The sequence below is a fragment of the Austrofundulus limnaeus genome, unplaced genomic scaffold, assembly GCF_001266775.1.
Source record: "Austrofundulus limnaeus strain Quisiro unplaced genomic scaffold, Austrofundulus_limnaeus-1.0 Scaffold33, whole genome shotgun sequence".
Lineage (NCBI taxonomy): Eukaryota > Metazoa > Chordata > Actinopteri > Cyprinodontiformes > Rivulidae > Austrofundulus > Austrofundulus limnaeus.
This window is the reverse complement of record NW_013952435.1, coordinates 360754-362730: the sequence shown is the minus strand read 5'-3', so window position 1 is coordinate 362730 and position 1977 is coordinate 360754. Positions and strand designations below refer to the sequence as shown.

General features: G+C 42.0%; 1 protein-coding gene and 1 long non-coding RNA gene across 2 annotated transcripts in view; one reads left to right on the top strand and one right to left on the bottom strand.

Annotated features, from left to right (window-relative positions):
* tsnax (translin-associated factor X) overlaps positions 1–1005 on the top strand; it is a 17088-nt gene extending 16083 nt beyond the window's left edge. The window contains exon 6 of the mRNA XM_014005910.1: positions 486–1005. Coding sequence (XP_013861364.1) covers positions 486–863 — 378 coding nt within the window. The 3' untranslated portion in view covers positions 864–1005. The remainder of the gene's footprint in view (positions 1–485) is intronic.
* A 96-nt stretch (positions 1006–1101) lies between these two features.
* The window catches only part of LOC106515871 (uncharacterized), a 16574-nt gene continuing 15698 nt past the window's right edge, over positions 1102–1977 (bottom strand). The window contains exons 3-4 of the long non-coding RNA XR_001310045.1: positions 1252–1387; positions 1102–1174 (exon numbers count right to left, since the gene is read on the bottom strand). This is a non-coding gene — a long non-coding RNA (uncharacterized LOC106515871). The remainder of the gene's footprint in view (positions 1175–1251; positions 1388–1977) is intronic.

Below are 1977 nucleotides of genomic sequence, written 5' to 3'. Positions count from 1 at the left end.
GTTTATCAGGTATCTTTCTGCTCCTTTTTTTTAGTTTAAAATATTTAAGCTTATATTAGATTCTTTCGGCTAATTTAAGCTTTTATGCTTATTTTAGCAAATTGCTAATTTCAGCTGTTTTTGAGCTGAAAATGGCTCATTTGAGCTTGTATCAGCTAAATTAATCTTTTTTGATCATTTCAGTTTCTTACTGCTTAATTCAGCAAAACGTTTCTGCGTTTCTGCTGATTTCATCTTTTTCAGCTACTTTTGAGCAATTTTTCTGAATTCGTTTGCTTTCACTGTTTTACCTTTTCTGCCAACGAGAGCGTTTTTCCTTTCTGTTCACCATCTGTCTGCTAATTTCAGCTTGTTTCTGCTTTAGTTTTCCTTCTTGCAGCTAAAATCATCTGTTTAAATTTAGCTGACCTCAGCAGTTTTGACATCTTTCAGCAGATTCTCTAGTTTCTGTGTTCAAACTGTGATTTTGTTCATTTTATTCTCAGGGCTCGGTTGAAGCCGAGCCACCGGGAGCGTACGTCCTGACCTTCCAGGTGACGCCGTCCGACTACCTGCTGGGCGTGGCCGACCTGACGGGCGAGCTGATGCGGATGTGCATCAGCAGCGTGGGCAACGGCGACATCGACACGCCCTTCCAGCTGAGCCAGTTCCTGCGTCAGATCTACGACGGCTTCTCCTTCATCGGCAACACGGGCCCGTACGAGGTGTCCAAGAAGCTGCACACGCTGCGGCAGAGCCTGGGCAAGGTGGAGGACGCCTGCTACACGCTGCGCGTCCGCGGCTCCGAGATCCCCAAACACATGCTGGCCGACCTGTTCTGCAGCCGGACCGCTCACGTGGACCCGGAGGAGGGCTTGGTTTAACTCCCTTCGGTTCCATTTAAACAGATATTTTGGGCCTGTTCTCGTTCAGTTGGTTGTTTATCCAGAGAAATGTTTTAATAAAACAAGTTTTAGTTCTGCTGTCTTCAGTTGTTTTGCATGAATAAAGGTTTTGTTGTTTAAACTGCGTTGATGGTTTTTTCCCTCCTGCTTCTATCAGTTAATCCGAGGTGATGCCTCGTCCTCCCGCCGCTCGCTGGAGGAGAAACGTGTGATTTTTGCACACAAATCCTCGTAAATCTACCCTCCTCAGAGCATCAACACGTCAGGCTCAGACGTTCACCAGCAGGATCCTGAAAGAGTAAAGAAAATGAATGAATGGATCCTTTTAGACGTTTAACTCAAAGACCTGCAGRGAAACTGCTGAAACCTGCAGGATAGTGGCCCTCCAGGACCAGAACCGGACACCCCGGTTCCATAAGAACCAAATTATAAACCCTGATCCTGGTGTTGAACTTTGATTCCACCTTCTGGCTCTTCTGAGAATTACAGGTTTTCCCTCAGTGCTGCACAGGAAGTACAGAAACATGAGGACAAAATTAGAATAGATACAAAAATTGATCTAATTAGATGGAAAAGTAACTTGTGATTAATTAAAAACAAACTATATATCTGATTAAAACTGTCAACCTTTATTATCCAGTAGATTTGAATATGAACAGTGTTCTGCTCCTGGATGGGATTCAGGTCTGGATTCTGACTGGCCCCTATAATTAATAAAGTATGTTTTATATCTTAACCAAGTCTCACAGTTTATTTTAAAATGAATAATTCAGATGTTAAAAATATGGTTTATTTATTGAAAGTAATTCAAGAGGCAGCTGTGTTCCTGGTTGAGTTTTTATCTTTTTCTTTTTAAGAATTGATTGTCCTTGAGGCAGGATACCTCACATATCATGATGCAGGGGGCGGAGCCAGAGGAGTTCTACCTCTGACACCTGATTGGCCACTCCCAAATATTTGACACATGGGTGGGGATCTTGGATTTATTTACATTTAGATTTGTTTAAAGATTGTTATGATTCTATTATATAAAGATTTTAGCTGTGTATGTTTAAACATTGCAGTACAGTAAGTAAGTAAGTAAAGTAAGTAC